Source organism: Rhinatrema bivittatum, chromosome 1, assembly GCF_901001135.1.
Source record: "Rhinatrema bivittatum chromosome 1, aRhiBiv1.1, whole genome shotgun sequence".
Lineage (NCBI taxonomy): Eukaryota > Metazoa > Chordata > Amphibia > Gymnophiona > Rhinatrematidae > Rhinatrema > Rhinatrema bivittatum.
The window spans coordinates 561373667-561388529 of record NC_042615.1 but is presented as its reverse complement, the minus strand read 5'-3'; the positions used below and the strand labels follow the sequence as shown (position 1 = coordinate 561388529).

The following is a 14863-nucleotide window of genomic DNA, read 5'->3' as shown; positions in this document are numbered from 1 at the left end:
TGGTATTCAGGAGCAAGTCCGGGACGTGCGCCCTCGAGGAGCGAGTACCAGTTCTGGACTGTGACTTGCAAAGAAAGAGAGAAAGCGAGGCCCCCGAAGAGCAGGTACCTCTAGTGAAGTCCGAGGAGGCAGAGTAGCTAGGGTTGCGGAGAGCAAATCCCATCCGCAGTGACCAGGAGGAAGCTAGGTAACCAATCCCTTGCTAACTCATCTTGTTAGCGAAATATCTGGAGCTGGTGATGTCATCTCAGGGGGACGCCCCTGAGGTTCGCGCCAACACTGGTACATCACTCGGGCCACGCGCGCGTGCCCTTAGGCATCTGGTCAACTGGCGGCTTGCAGCGTCGAGCCGGTCCTGGAACGCTGGAAGAGGATGGCCTGGAGACGCCGCAGCAACTAGCCTTCCATCAACCCCGAAGGGAGTCGCCAACGAGGTAAGGTGGGCGGAGTGGAGACGTCGGGCAGCAACGAACACAACACCGAGGTTAATCTTCAGCCACCGCAGGATTAGTCTTCTTCTTCTCGCCTTCCTGCGACAGATAACATTTGAACTCTGTGCTACAGGAGGGAAAGATGAAGCACCAGCATTGGTGTTTTGGACATCCAAGATAGAGCGCAATGAGTGGACAGTTGGGAATCATTTCTAAAAATAGGGTGGTAAAGGGGTGGCAAGCCATTTTTTTGGAATGTCAAGTGCCTATGATTCCCTTATTACTCACCATTGAAAAAATTAAAATTCTATTGTCACCTCAGTAACAGTGCCACAGATTTCTTCCATTATCATATACTGTGAAAAGTAATGCAAAACCTTTCAAAAAAGATACTCAGAAGCTGTATAGCAAAACTGCCATACCAAACAGCACTAACTTTCAGAACTTAAACAAAAACAATCCTACTGTGAAAAGGCTGCACTGCAAAGATTACATCAATACACCTCCTATTGGGAAACAGGACAAGCAGGACTGCTACAGATGCTGTTGATGTCAATGCACAGATGCGCTGCATTTTTCAATCCAAGGTCTCTAGGATTTTCCCATCCAGCTCCTCTTCAAAAATTGCTGATGCCAACACAGCATAGGAGGCAGGATGAGAGGCCACATCTTCCTGGGATACTACAAGTGTTTCAGTGGCTTACACCTGGACACTTGGAGACAAAAGCGAGTCCCAGGATTTCACAAAGGAGGAGTTCTCCTCATCACGGGAATGCTTTAGGGGATTCAAGGCTGCCACCAGAATATCCCTGCTCCCAGCATCGCTCATCAACGGAGACTGATGCTGAGGCTTCTTGCTCTTCACCTGATGCACATCATTGGAGCTCCGTGATTCTGGAACCAAAGAGGCTGAGCCATTTGCTCTCTTTGGATGGAAGGAAAAGACAGTGATCTGTCCCCTTGGTCCTGCCTGGCACTCAATGACGAGGGGGATTGATACCCTCCTGATATTGGATGTACCACTGTAGTCAATGCAGCTACCCATTCCCTTGATATTGATGCCTTCCCAAGCCCAATTCCAATAGGCTGGATTTACAAATCCCAAAGTGCTTTTCCATGAAGTCACGATGGGAACGATACCCTCTAGGGGCCAGAGTCACACAGAGGGAGCACCCCCCAGATGTCATGATCGGCCCCTAGACAAAGGACACATCTATCATGGGGGCCCAGGAGGCACCGGTGAAGCCTCTGACTTTCTTCTCTTTCAGGGGCATTGGATGAAAAATAACGCAGCAAACTCAAGCGACTGTTATGGCGTTGCGGTGAAATCTAGAAATTCTGGCAACGAATTGCTACTTTTTAAATCTGGTGCCATAGATTGAGTTGTTTCTTTTTTTCTTAAGATTGTTCTGTTTGAACCTTTCCTTTAACATTCAACGAGAGTGAATTTGTGAATTTTTTTCCCAAAGGTATTCTTGCTGAGAAGTGGATTATTATCGAGTAGTGGGACCCAGAAATGTGCAATGGAGGAATGCTATACATTTTATGATGGAGATGGAAAAGATGTCCATGAAGGAAAGAAATTATTCATATAAGTTAACATTTTTGTGAACTCGGGAACCTTACTATGCATCTCTGCCTGTCAAAGCTCGGAACCTTATTGTGAATTCAATTGCTTTAAGGTATGGCGATGTTTTTTGGTGGATAAGTGAATTCTTGCTTGTTGGTTCAATGGGCTGTTTCAATATTTGGGTAGGATTGGTGGGAAGAGGGAATACAAATTCCTAAAATGTTTTGAATATTATCTGGTTTATACTGGTGTGTAGAAGAAACAACTATGCACCAGTTGTTGTACAGATGTTAACAAAAAGATTTAAACATAAATGACTATCATCTATATAATGGATACTTCTCATAGTATCCATGTCCAAGGAATATTTGGTTTCTTTATAATAAGAATGCATTGCATTCAGCAGAACAATGTCACTCACTCTTCTCCACTAGTGTTCAGAATAAAGGATATTAGCACAGTACAGAACTCTAAAACCATAGCTGGAATACATGTGTTTGCATACCTCAGGAAATTTCTTGTTGTGTAAATATTCTGTGAGGGCAGGATCAAAGTACTTGGCATAGCCCTCATTGAGACTGTAGATTTTCCCTTTCTTCTTAATTCTCACATTTTTATCCACCAGAATGAAATCACCAAGAGCCTAAATGTAGAAAAGCAATCTGAGATTAGATATATGCAACAGCGATTATCTCACACTTCTGGAGATCTCAGAATGATAGAATAGTTTAGAGTTTGGCACATTTTTAACAGGAATGTTAGCAAGATTTGAAAGTCTCTTAGATATTCTGAAATGCTAGAGCCAAGTCACCTTCCTAGCAGGACTGTATATATAAGGTTTTGGCACCCATGGACATGACTATAGAATGAAGGCAAGGCTGCCCTCAGGAGCTCAGACTGCGGGGATTTTACCACTAGACGTTGCAAAGTGGGGAAGGGCTTGTTCAGCCAGAAGTGGCAGTGGTGCACAGCCCTAAAGTAAGTGGGAGAAGGCTCCTCTTAGGTCTGACTATTTGGTGCCTTCAGGATTTAGTGCCCTAGACAGTTGCCTATTCCTAAATCTGTGCCTGCTCCCAGTCCTTCTTCCCCTCTTCACTATGGCCCTTTTTCCTCTGTTGCTTTACGCTAAGTCTCTTACCAATATGAATCTTAATCTCATCTTCCTTAACACATACACCTTCACAACTCGGTCACTTTCACTTACATGCTGCCTCCCTTCTTGTGGACATAATACTTAGTTTTACTCTAAAACAATACTCATATTTTAGTGCAGCCTCCACGTGCAAGTACACCACCACCACACCGGCCAGCCACACCAGGAAGAAAAGCCTGCAAAAGTTTTTGGAGTCTTGATTTTTGCACCAAACAAATGGCTAATTTAAAAATCCTGGCTCGACAACTCAGATAAGTTTTTCTCGGTTCATTTTACTGGTGTGAAGTACTGATAAAAGTTCTCTATATATTTTTAGAAGCCAGATCTGGAACTCAGCAGGATATCTAGCACCATTACAATTGTGTTGTATAACTAATGAATGCATGGCTCCTGAAGAAGCATGATTATGCAAAACATCGGCCATTGTCGAGCCAGGATTTTTAAGTTAGCCATTTGTTTGGTGCAAAAATCAACTACCTATCCTTCTGAAAGGAAATTAAAATCAGGACATATATATATATATACTGATAAAGATTGCGCTACAGTTTAAATTACAGCGATAATATTTTTCTTTTTTTTGCGTTACATTAGAAACATGTGATAACATCTTGAAACCACAGATGATCGAGTAGTCCGGAAGACCTTGTCGGTGGATGAGGTACTTCGTCTGGCTTGCTGATGCGGCTTCATAATTAAAATAATTAAATATATTTGAAGAGTTTTTGTTTTTTTTTTTAAATTATCAATTCATATGAATATAAAATAGTGTGAGAGTGAGTGGTAATACAATTAATTGATATTTGCTGTTCCCTTTTTTCGTATGATCTAGTCACATTTGAGAGCCTATAGGCTCTTTTTTCAATTTATTTAACTTTTGAGTTAGCCAGACAATATCTGGCCCCTTTAACCAGATAAATGTTATCCAGCTAAGTCATTAACCAGATAAGATGTATCCAGATAAAGTGGAGGCATTCTGGGCAAAGTTAACTTAACTATATATCTTTGTCAGTTAAATCTGGACATGCCTCAGAGTTACAAGGTAGGTACAGATTTATTTTTGAAGGCGGTTCTTTCTGGGATTGGTAAGATCACCATGTGCATTGTGTTTGGAGCAGAGGTGTGCAAGCGAATCTGGTCACAGTGAACCTTTCCTGATCTCAAGCGTTTCTTCTCCTTTGTCTTGATGCTTTTATCATTGTCTGAAGCCAGGAAGGGAACTGAGGATGAGCTGGATGTCATCAAGGGAAGAGGAGCAGGGCGCATACAGCTTAAATCTTCATGAGGCCGTGTCTGCCTGCCAGCTAGAGGGAAGGAGGGTAGCCTGGCAGAGTAGAGATAGAATGCAGAATGCTGGCTTCCCGACACAGCCGGTCACTGCAGGTGTCCAGATTTCCAAAAATAAGGGAGGAAATTACTCACTGACACTTTTCAAGTATTCTGCCTGATTCACAAAGGCTTTTCTCCCATTCTGTGTCTAAGGGAAAACACCTTGATGAATCAGGCCCATTGTTTGCAATATTCTGAAATGACCGGAAGGAAGGTACAGCTAAATGCATTACTGTATATTTATATAAACAAACAAAAACATGCAATGTAAAAAAATATTTTCCATACATACCGGGTCCAACATAAAGCAATCTACTCCTTGCCCAGTAGAAAGTGCTACCAACGTAGCACTACCGTACAAAGCATAGCCGGCCGCAACAATATTGTGTCCAGCCACCAGGGCGTCCTCTTCCTTGGGCTCGTCATCCACTGTCTGCAGAAAGGAATTGCCATTTTAGACTCACTGTAAAGCAACAAAGAGCTCAATAATGGAGATGAGTCAAGCTAAATAATTATAAAATATGTAGAACGACATAGAACGTCACAGCAGATAAAGACCATATGGCCCATCCAATCTGCCCATCCTCATCCTCTGCTCAGCTTTGCAATCTCTTCTTCTCCTTCAGAGATCCCCTGTATTTGTTTTTTTTTTTAATTCTGATGCTCCATCACCTCCACTGGGAGGCCATTCAATGCATCCACCCATAAAGAAACATTTCCTTGCATTACCCCCAAGTCTACCTCCTTTCACTTTCATCTCATGTCCCCTCCTTCCAGAGGCTCCTTTCCATTGAAAGAAGCCTGCCTCCCCTGCATTTAAATGTCTCGCTCATATTTCCCCTGTCCCGTATGCTTTATTATGAAGATTCTTGACCATTTTAGCAGCTGCCCTCTGGACTGGCTTCATTCGGTTTATAATCCTTTTGAAGGCGCATTCTTCTCCAGAAATGTACACAGCTCTCCACATGAGGTCTTGAAAGAGGCTTATACAGAGGCAATGTCACCTCCTTTTTTTCCTGCTGGCTATTCTTTTCCTATGCACTCAAGCATCCTTCCGGCTTTTTCTGTCACCTTATCCACCTGTTTGACCACCTTAAGATCATCAGATATGATCACACCCAGATCCCCTCTTGGCTTGTGCACAGAACTTCACCTATACTGTACTGCTCCCTTGCAGGGTAATTTTGAAAGGAATGCACGTGCGCCCATAAACGCACATATCGGCAGGCGAGCAAAGAAAGGTTTCAGCTTTAAATTGTGCTTGCAAGTACCTGTATATCATTTTAAATACCCTTCCCACGTGTTTTTTGGTTAGAGCTTTAGCGGCTTTTATGCCCATAAGCAGGCAGATTTTAAAACATGCGAGGGAAAAAAACAGTTTTTCCAAGTAGTCCACCAGTTTACCCAGTTCATATCGAGGTTTTTACGACCCCCCTCCTGTTCTTCATCCTGCAAGCCTTCCATTTGATCCTGAACCCTCACGCTGAGCTTAAACGCCCTAAAACTCGAGATCTCCAGACTTGCTCCTCATCAGGAACAGAAGTACGCGGATAAAAGCAGACGTGCGCCATGGTCACTTTTTTTAAAAATATGGACTTACGTGCGTAAGTCTTGGCTCCGCCCTGCCCTGGAACGCCCATGACCCGCCCTTTCCCTGCCCCCTTCTTCGTGACGCACGCACAGGGATGTACGTGTGTACTACGCAGCTTCTTAAAATGCACGTTGCTTGCGTGAGGCCCGTATACATGCGAATGTGGCTGTTTTTGCACAAGCAACGCTTTTAAAATCGACCCATTAGGTTTCTGTGACCCAGATGCATGGCCCTGTACTTTTTAACATTAAATCTTAGCTGCCAGACTTTAGAATATTCCTCACGCTTCACTAGATCTCTTATATATTGCAAGCAGGGTGTATACCCTGTTGCGAATTTTGATATCATCCACAAAAAAGGCAAACCTTTCCCAATAACCCTTCCACAATATCGCTAATGAAAATGTTGAACAGAACCGGATCAAGGATCGATCCCTGAGGCACACTGCTGGCTACCCCCCTTTCCTTGGAGTGAACTCATTTACCAATACCATTTGTGTGAATAACATGAACCAGATTGTGCACTAAGCATGATTTGAAACTGAAAATTTTATTTATTTATATTTATATTCCGCTTTTCACACTTTTTTCAGCACTTCAAAGTGGATTAAATTCAGGTACTGTAGGTATTTCCCTATCCCCAGAGGGTTTACAATCTAAGGCCTGGATTCATCATTCATCGCTGAATGATGAATCCAGCGAAAACGGGGGGCAGGGGGGCGAAGGGAGGGGTGGGCCTGAGAAAGCCCGCAGCCTTCGCTCCACCGCAGTGTCTTCGCTGCCGGCTTTCGTACCGAATAGCGCCACTGTGAAAGGTGGTGCTATTCGGCGCGCTACTGGCGACGATAACGGTAACGTCGTTTTCACCAGCAGCGAAGACACCGCCGACTCCTCCCTCCCCTCCCCCTAATTAGCATTATAGCACATGCAAAAAGTCCCTTTTCGTATGCAATATGGCCTTATCGCGTGCTTATCGCGTGCATTAGGGCCCTAACGCGCGCGATAAAGCTTTAGTGAATGACCCTATAAGTTTGTACCTGAGGCAATGGAGGGTAAAGTGACTTGCCCAAGGTCAAGTTCTTTTTGCAGTTGTAAAATCCTAAGAATTTTGGAACAAACATAAGGCTAATTCATCCCTCTGTAACAGAAGTGAATAGGACTGAATTTCTTCTGAAAAGGAATGCTACATTAACTTCCATGACCATACGGGACTTGGCGCTACTAAGAGAATATTCAGGTACTTAAAGGGGAATGAGTCTCAAAAGATTTCTGAAGATACCAGCACTTTATTGTTGGTTTACTGGGAGCTTGGGGATCTTTTAGGAGAGAAAGTGGGGTTATTCAAGTAAGGCTGAAATGCACTGATGAGCCGGTGAAATCCGTCTGTCTGGAGGCACAATAACTTGCCTGCCAGGGACCGATTGAGCTGCCGTTTGGGGAAAGGCGGGCCATGGATGGGACAAAGCCCAATGAAACTAACAAAGCTGAGGCACATTTTCAAAAGGGTCAAAGAAAGTGAAAAAGTGCTCTGTTCATGCATATGCTTGGTTTATTCTCTCTCTTTTTTTTTTTTTCACTTTTTATCTGATTTCCTAATATCTGTGTAGTAGGAGTACTTCTAGAGTTGTTTCCTGTTTTCCCTGTGAAATTGCTGTTTTCGTGTCTTTGTGGTTCCTGTTGCAAGGAATTTTGAGTAAACACGATGTCTCAGAGGGCTCAGTGCGCTCACTAGCACTGGCTACAGATTCTGACGTGCCACTGTCACTTTGAGAAAACACCGTTAGATTATCACTGTCATTATCACGAGTAGACACTATCACTACAGTGATCGCTTCCTTCAAACTCGCTGTGAACTATTTTTCTTTGCTAATTGCAGGAAGGCACAGAGCACGGTATGCAAAATCTGTGCAGAGCATGCTCCCCCTTTAACGGGCCGATACAGTAAAGTCCGTGGGAGAGCGAGCGAATGCAAATTAGGTCCAGTGGTAGAAACAGATATTAAGTCATGATATTAAGTCGGAATCTACTTCCCCGGCGCTGGCAGAAATTAGCGCCTACCTTTGGGTAGGCACTAATTTCTTAAAATAAAATGTGCGGCTTGGCTGCACATTTTACTTACTGAATCGCACAGGAATACCTAATAGGGCCCTCAACATGCATTTGCATGTTGCAGGCGCTATTAGGTTCGGGGGGGTTGGACGCATGTTTTCGACCCCTTACTGAATAAGGGGTAATGCTAGCGCGTCAAAAACGCATGTCCAATCAAGGGTTAACAGTGTGCTCCGTCGGAGCGCACTGTACTGTATCGGCCCGTAAGAGAGCTGCCCTGAGTGTATATGAGTGGAAGCGGACAAACTGTCAATCACATGGCTAGTGCCTACCCCTAAGATGATGTCAGCAGGGAGCTTTAGGCAATCACAGGTCTAGGGAATAATGAGAACAGAAAAAAAGGAAGATGGCAGAAAGAGCGAGTGGTGATCAATGGAAAGGTGGATGAACAAGGGGGTATGGCAAGGTGAAGGAAGACAGATAAGGGAGAGAGGTGAAGACACACAAGGAGCAGAGCAGCTGGGGGGAGCAGTCAGGGCAACATGGCTGTGGAAAGGAAGAGCTAAGCAAGACCAAAGCAAAAGAAAAAGGATGGCGAGTTTAGATAAGGACTGAAAAATTGACTTTGCATAATGCTTAATTTTCTTTTATTTTTGGCTTTTGTTATAGCAAATACAATTCCGGGCTCCCATATCATTTTGCAATCCCAAAAATCCTGGGATATAGGGAGGATTGTGGTGAATGAAAACTTCAGTCGCTTGTTAACTGGAATGACCATAATAGTAACAACAAACACAATAAAACCAGCAATAATATGTTCTTAACTATGTAAATGTGTTTATTTAAGCATTTCATCCTGAACACTGAACAAAGTCAATTGCTAAGTGAATCATAGAAAATATGATACCTAATGGAACAATATATAGTTTGAAACTGAACAATTTCTTAAATCTGGAGAGACCAGGAAGGCCTGATCCATTCTAGGGGACCAGGAAGACTCAGTCTGTTGCAGGGTAATGGGAGTCTGATCTGCTCTTAACAGGGTAGGTGGAGGGATGGGTAAGGCCCGATCTATTCTGAGGCCCAGGAAGAGTTCCCAGACAGCCCTGATCTATACTGGGGAAAGAAAGAAGAAGGGATCTACAAGTTAACTGTGCTTCTTAAGGCAGTGGTTTCCAACCTTTTTTGTGTCGTACACCCAGTACACAGCTCACTTAATTCCCCACTGCCCTAGTATCATCACCTTTCCTTTACACTCCACATCCCCTGCATTATAATCACTCCCCTTCCCCCACCCCAACCATCACTGTTCCTTCTTCTCTCTTCCCTTGGGCTCCAGCCCCCTGCCCCTTCTCTTGTCTTATCTTCTCTTCCATTCCTTCTCATCCTACCTCCCCCTCCCCCCCCCCCTGGGTATCATCATCACTTTCCCTTCCCCCTTCCTAAATCATCATCTTCTCTCTCCCCTCAACCCCTCTCCTCACCCTTTGGCATCATCACCTTCCCTTCCCTTTCCCCCACACCAGCTGGAATCATCACTTCCCCTCCCTCTCCATCCCCCTAGAATCATCACTCTCTCTTCCCTTCCCTCCACTACCCTGGCATCACCTTACCTTTCCTTTGCTCTATCTCTTCTCCTCCCTCTCCCTCTCCTCATCATCTTCTCTTCCCTTCCCTCTTCTTCCATCCCATGGCATTATCACCTTCCCTTTCCCTCCTTTCCCTCTAACCCTCTGGCATCTTTACCTTCTTTTCCCTATCCCCCACTCCCACCCATGTCATCATCAACATCATCTTCCCTTCACTCTTCATCCCCTCAGCATGATCATTTTCGCTTTCATCCACCCCCTTAGCATCACTTTCTCTTTCCTTCCCTCTCTCTCCCCCTCCCTATCATTACACCTTCTCTTCCCTCTCCCCTGGCATCATCACCTTCTCCTGCCTTCCCTTTCCCCTCATTCCCTGGTGTCTTCTCACTTTTCCTTCCTTCCCCCCACCAGCATCTTCACCTTCTTCTTCCTTCTCTTTCCCCTCACCCACAGCAACTTCATCACCTTCCCTTCCCTCTCCCCCTACACTCCTTGGCACATTCAGTTGTTCCTTCTTCCCCCACTCCCCTATTTCAACAGTACTTGCCTAGTGCTGCTTATTTATCTATTTATTTATTTTAAAATCTTGTAGCCTGCAAATTCACAACCATTCAGTGCAGGCAACAATATACATACACAGTTAAAAAATGAAAATACATTACAGTTAAAATACATAGACAAAAAACATACAACACCATCATCGCACTGCACATCATATACTGCTTCTTCCTTCTCTGCTGGTTTCCCTCTGTAATTGGAACTGCAGGGAGCCAGCACGATTTGCAAGATTTCAGGACCCCTGCACTTTCAATTTCAGAGGGCAGCCAGCAGAGGGGGAAGCAGAAGCAGCAGAAGATAAGCACTGCTCTCTGACTCCCCCTGCTGGCTGGAGGACATCTTGCAGGTCAGCTATTGTAGGGGAAAAGATAAAATGAAAACTGCGGTAACATCTGAATTCTTATGGGGCTGTATCAACTAGAAGAAAAAAAAAGGTCACGGCACACCTGCGTTTCAGCCATGGCACACTAGTATGGGAAATACTATCCTAAGTTGTATTTTTTTGTATTATTTTTTCATGAATTACATATTAACACAAGAATCCCTTGTACCAGAAATAAAGGTTGTAAAGCTTTATATAGTGCACAAGGTAAAACTTATAAGTAGAAACCAGTACATCCACACAATCCTCAAATAAAAAGGAAAAAGGAGAGACCAAGGAAGAAAAAGATTGACTATATCCATGATTAAAAAATAAAAGGAAATAATATATCAAATTAGCCGATTCTGCAGAGAGTAACTTCTAGGTGTGTGAGTCCAGGAATATCCGAAGTTGTTAAGGTTCGAAAAATACATAATTAACACTGAGATGCTTTACTAAACACATATATTGTTACTAGGTCTCCCTGCTTCTTCCATCCACCCTTTGCAGCTTTTGCAAAATGCTGCTGCCAGGCTCCTAAACAACTGTAAAAAATATGACCACATCACTCCGGTTCTGAAAGATCTTCACTGGCTTCCTATTCACCATAGAATCCAGTATAAATGTCTGTCTCTTATACACAAAACCATATATGGAGAAAACATTGAATGGTTGAATGCGGCCTTGCATATCCATACACCGCAACGAAATCTCAGGTCCACAGGCAAAGCACTCCTATCTATTCCATCACCGAAAACAGCACATCTTAACATGGTCCGGGAGAGGGCATTATCACTGGCAGGCTCAAAAGCATGGAATTCACTACCATTAGACAACAGATTAGAGACTAGCCTCCACTCATTCAAAAAAAAACAATTGAAGACATGGCTTTATGAATAGGCATTTGCTCAGCCCTAAACAGACTTTTATTCTATTATTTTACTTGACTGTTTTATAGTATTATTTTACGTAATTTTATCCTGTTTATTTTTATCTGATTTTACATTTATAGTGATTTATCTGAGTTATATAATGAGTTACTTTTTTTTAGATTAATTGTTTTAAGAATTTTATTTTGCCTGATTCTTTGCTTAAGATATTTTGAACTGTTTTATATTGTATTCTACCAATGACCTGGTTTGTATTTGATTTGTCCTGTAAACCGACATGAAGTTAACACGAATGTCGGTATATAAAAGTGAATAAATAAATAAATAAGGATATTGCAAAGTAAATTGTGCTCCCTTTAACAAAATCTCAGATCTCATAGACAGAAATCTTTTCTACAATCTTGAGTCACTCTAGTGATATCAGGGTAAATCTAGAATTTCTGACCATAAAATGTAAGTAATCTATTATGAAGAAAAAACCTAAATACAGTATTTCTATCAGTAAAGATAGGCAAAAGATACCAGCAATGTGCCTCTTTTTGTAATCTCAATCTCTTGTGATGAATCAAGAATAGTCCACAGATCTGATGACAATGAATCTTGTTGCTCATTTCCATCAGCTGCTTCCTCACTTTGTGGTAGATAATATGCTTTAGTAATAACAGGCATAGTGGCAGCAGGAATCTTAAGAACTTGAGATATATAATTCTTGAAAAGTTCTAAAGGAGAAATCAATTTTATATAACGAAAATCGAGAACTCTAAGGTGAAGGCTTCTCAAGGAATTTTCAATATTTTCAAGCTTCTTTGAATAAATCAGCTCAGATTGAACTAAACCATATTGAGTTTTTTCAACTGAAGCAATTTGTAAGTCCAAAACTTCCATTTTAGCTTCATGGGAAGAAACTTGTTTTTCAGTTGCCAAAATTTGATGATATTTTGGTTAACAAAGAAATAGAGGCTTCAAGGTAGACCAAAGCGTTCCACACCACATCCAATGTTATTACAGCAGGCTTAGACAGTGTTGGTTTCACAACCAGGTTATCGTGCACCACACCATCTGGGCTCTGTGCAGTGTCACATCCCCTATTCCCGAATGGGGCTGACATCGAGGCCTGAGTCAGGAGATCCACCGCTCCAGGCACTCCCAAGGAGAGGGAGTGTTCTTCACCGGCGAGAACCAGGTCCACCATTGCGACAGATGAAAAAAGGCCTCCAGCCTCTTCCACAACTGTCCACTCTAGAACCAGAATTCCTGGACTTTCCCCAGGAGAAGCTGACAGAAGTTCCAAACCTTGCAGTTGCATCCGGTAAGGGGGAGATGGCATAGTCGGCGCTACGGGGCTTAAAGAGATCTACTTGGCCAGTGGGATCGGTGCCTGTTCCACGATGAGTCCTGCAACGGCCATCACACCTGGACTAGAAATCGGCTTTGGAGCGAAAAAACCCTCAATCTGCGGCTGATGAAGATCTGGTAAGGGAGAACTGTTAATGTTCTCCCTTATCTTAGCCTTACATTTTGTATGCGGCATATTGGAAAAAGATAATTCAGGAATAAGCCAGAAGTAAAAGTTCAAAACGGGAGAGGGCTCTTAAGATGCTCCTCACGCGGTGGCCATCAAGTTGTATTTAAATTTCCTGTGTTAAGTGGTCCTTCTTAAATATTATCCAGCATTAATACCATTAGCATACATTTTTTGGTGTTATGTTACTGAGTGGAAATGCTACATCTGCAGTAAGATGTGTTAACATGTGATTATTAGCATTAATACCCTTAAGTATATAGACCCTTAAATCTCTGTCCCAGAGACAAGCATACACTGAGCCAGCTCTGAAACAGCTAATCATTTTCTTCAGTATTGAAAACAAAAATAAAGCTGGCCAAATATAGAAACATAGACAACGACGGCAGAAAAGGACCAATCGGTACATCTAGTCTGCCCAGCAAGCTTATGTTAGCTTCTGCCACATAGCATCTGCTGCACCATACAGGTCACCCCCATATTTAGTTTCCCAAACCGTGAAAGTCAGGGTCCTTGTTGGTTGCTGTCTGAATATAACCGTTCCCTCTTGCCTTTGAAGCAGAGAGTAATGTTGAAGTTGCATCAGAAGTACCAGTCTTATTGGTTAAGGGTAGTAACCGCCACACCAACAAGTTACCCCCATGCACTCTTTTCTTCATTTCCATCCTTAAACCTTTAGGGATCCACAGTGTTTATCCCATGCTCCTTTGAAATCTTTCACTGATTTAGTTTTCACCACCTCCTCCGGAAGGGCTTTCCAGGCATCCACCAGCCTCTCTGTGAAGAAATATTTCCTGATGTTCATTCTGAGTCATCCTCCCTGGAGTTTCATTTCTTTGTCTCTCTAGTTCTACTAATTTCTTTCCAATGGAAAAGGTTTGTCAATTGTAAATCATTAAAACCTTTCAGGTATCTGAAGGTCAGTATCATATCCCGCCTTCACCTCCTCTCCTCCAGGGTATACATATTTAATTAAGATCTTCAATTTTTCCTCATAATTCAGTTGAAGGAGATCCTTCACCATTTTTGTCGCCCTTTTCTGGACCGCCTCCATCCTGTTTCTGTCCCTTAAGAGATACAGTGTCCAGAACTGAACAGAATATTCCAGGTGAAGCCTCACCAATGACCTGTACAAGGGGATTATCACCTCCTTTTTCTTACTGGTTATTCCTCTCTCTATACAACCCAGCATTCTTCTGGCTTTAGCTATCGCCTAGTCACATTGTTTCGCCATATTTAAATCACTAGACACGATCACCCCAAGGTTCCTCTCCTGCTCCATGCACAGCAGCCCTTCACTCCCCCCATCACATGCAGCTCTTTTGGATTGCCACACCCTAGATGCATGACTCTGCACTTCTTGGCATTGAATCCCAGCTGCCATTTCTTCAACCACTGTTCAAGCTTCCTTAAATCACATCTCATTCTCTCTTCTCCTTCCGATGTGTCCAATCTGTTGCAGATCTTAGTATCATCCGCAAATAGACAAACTTTACCTTCTATCCCTTCCGCAATGTTGCTCATAAAGATATTGAACAGAACCGGTCCCAACGCTTAACACCGTTCTCCCTTCAGAGTAGGTTCCATTTACCATCACATGCTGTCTTCTATCCGTCAACCAGTTTCTAATCCAAACTACCATCTTGATGATCACTCCCAAGCTTCTCATTTTATTCACATGCCTCCTATGCCAGACCATATCAAAAGCTTTGCTGAAATCCAAGTAGATCACATCAAGCACTCTTCTCGATCCAATTCTTTAGTCACCCAATCAAAAAAATCAATCAGATTTGTCTGTCAGGACCTTCCCCTGGTGAATCCATG

The 14863-nt window shown here is 43.0% G+C and overlaps 1 protein-coding gene across 1 annotated transcript in view; it reads right to left on the bottom strand.

Annotated features, from left to right (window-relative positions):
- Positions 1 to 14863, bottom strand: part of LOC115099203 (fructose-1,6-bisphosphatase isozyme 2-like) — an 82907-nt gene that overhangs the window by 19149 nt on the left and 48895 nt on the right. The window contains 2 exon segments of the mRNA XM_029616639.1: positions 2507 to 2644; positions 4773 to 4913. Of these exon segments, the coding sequence (XP_029472499.1) occupies positions 2507 to 2644; positions 4773 to 4913 (279 nt within the window).